The sequence below is a fragment of the Branchiostoma belcheri genome, unplaced genomic scaffold, assembly GCF_001625305.1.
Source record: "Branchiostoma belcheri isolate BF01 breed outbred unplaced genomic scaffold, Haploidv18h27 scaffold1790, whole genome shotgun sequence".
In the NCBI taxonomy this organism is placed as follows: domain Eukaryota; kingdom Metazoa; phylum Chordata; class Leptocardii; order Amphioxiformes; family Branchiostomatidae; genus Branchiostoma; species Branchiostoma belcheri.
In genome coordinates, this window is record NW_017803258.1 from 1 (window position 1) to 2,199 (window position 2,199).

Here is a 2,199-nt window from a genome sequence, read left to right on the forward strand (position 1 = left end):
AAAAATGATTGTGGAACAAATATGTGTATCATGTGTATTATTTGATTGTTGTAATTATTGTGATTTGTATTGATTATGTGATACCCTGCATCAATTCAGCCGTATACAGGCTGCGACTGCACGGGTACTGTTTGGACAATAAAAACCATTTATTATTATTATTAAAGTTTTAACTTCAAACATGTAGCTACCAACACAGTCAGGTTAACTTTCATGATTGATTAACAAGGACCTGGACCAGACCCCCATCACCATGGTAACTGGTGCTGTAGCAGACACCCTGTGGTGTTGGGTTACATTATGTAGCAAGAATTGGAGGGGCTGGTCAGCATTTAGTACTTTATTTAGTACTTTAATGTATTTGAGTAAGAATCATTAACAGATCAGTAATTTGTTAGGCTGGACCATGAAAAGGTAAACATAAATGTATTTGTAAATTTTACCTTTGTAGTTACATAGCTGTTTCTTACATATTTTCTATGACAAAACTACTAACTCGTGTCGCCCTTCAGATGCCGGTGCCGCTGCAACTTTAGCGGCTGACTTACAGTTGCAGGAGCCTGACCAGGTGGTCGGCGTGGAGGGGACGAGTGTGCTGTTGGAAGGCTTTGCTTACGGAAAGTAAGAAGACGTTTTTCTTTATTGAGTAACATAGAAACTTACAGGATCTAGGACACGATAGTGGGCAACTCTAGCAAGTTACTGATCTTAGCCCCACCACTGACAAAGACGAGTACATACAATGTTTAATAATAATAATAATAATAATAACAAAACAAGAACAAGTAACAAAACAGCAAATTCGCGATATAAACGATAACATGTAAAAAAGGATCATAATGCAAGAATGGTTTTCCGTAAGCAGGCAAAGAAGTCGTTTGCATTGACGATTTTTGTACCTTAATAACTTGTGTGTATTGATTATCATTCTTCTATAGCAATATTTTTTTTCAATCAATAAATGACGACCTTATTATTTTTTTTTCAATCAATAAAAGACGACCTTAATTGCACATTTTCGCCACACTTGGCTAAGTACTAGGTCACAACACACCCGAGTCGTTCTTACGCACACAACCAACAATGATCTGTGGAGATAAAGTTAAAAGGCATGTGAATATTTAGATGAAGTATGCATGTACTATTGTTACAAACGTAAACAGGTTTCGTTGAAGAGGTTCATCAGTCACGTAAGATTTCAAACAGTTAGTAGAATATTCATCAATCAGTACTGTTTTGAAAAGTAGCAAACACGTGCCTCCAAAGTTTCGACATCCACTGTACGTCTTGATCATGGAGTGACTCGCGAGAACTCGAGGCTAGGTTGAGACTTGTGTAGATCTTCTGGCCTCCCCCGCCTCCTTATGTCGAAAATTTGGAGGTACATATGTACGTGTGTGCTACGTATACCTTTCAAAACAGTCACTGATTGATGAACATTCTACTAACTGTAAACAGGTTAACATAAAATTTGTGTTGGAATAAGATTCAAAATTTTCTATGTAAACAGGTCTTTAAAGAAAATACTTAAAACCTTTTTCTTTCATCGTGCAGCCCAACTCCTGACTTGGCTTGGACCAGATCGGACGTTGACGGCAACCCGCTGCCCATCCCGGCTAAAGCCACGTACGAGCAGTGGAACCGCTTCATCAACATCAGCAACGTGCAGCGGGAGGACGGCGGCTACTACACGGTAACGGCAACCAACACGGCCGGGCCGCCCGACTCCAAGAGAACCCTGCTCGTTGTGGCAGGTTAGACAGATCATACAGTACATGTTTGTTTGTTTGTTTGTTTATTGGCTACTACACGGTAACGGCGACCAACACGGCCGGGCCGCCCGACTCCAAGAGAACCCTGCTCGTCGTAGCAGGTCAGACCGATCGTACAGTACATATTTGTTTGTTTGTTTGTTTGTTTGTTTATTGGCTACTACACGGTAACAGCCACCAACACGGCCGGGCCGCCCGACTCCAAGAGAACCCTGCTCATTGTGGCAGGTCAGACCGATCGTACAGTACACGTTTGTTTGTTTGTTTGTTTGTTTGTTTGTTTGCTACTACACGGTTAACGGCCGCCAACACGGCCGGGCCGCCCGACTCCAAGAGAACCCTGCTCATTGTGGCAGGTCAGACCGATCGTACAGTACACGTTTGTTTGTTTGTTTGTTTGTTTGTTTATTGGCTACTACACGGTAAC

The 2,199-nt window shown here is 41.7% G+C and overlaps 1 protein-coding gene across 1 annotated transcript; it reads left to right on the forward strand.

Moving 5' to 3' along the window:
- Positions 1 to 512: 512 nt before the first annotated feature.
- On the forward strand, positions 513 to 1,754 carry LOC109467262 (contactin-6-like; the record flags this gene model as incomplete). The annotated part of the gene is made up of 2 exons (XM_019765207.1): positions 513 to 621; positions 1,555 to 1,754. Coding segments are annotated over 2 exons (309 nt in total), but the record flags the coding sequence as incomplete, so codon positions are not given.
- Between the last annotated feature and the right edge of the window lie 445 nt (positions 1,755 to 2,199).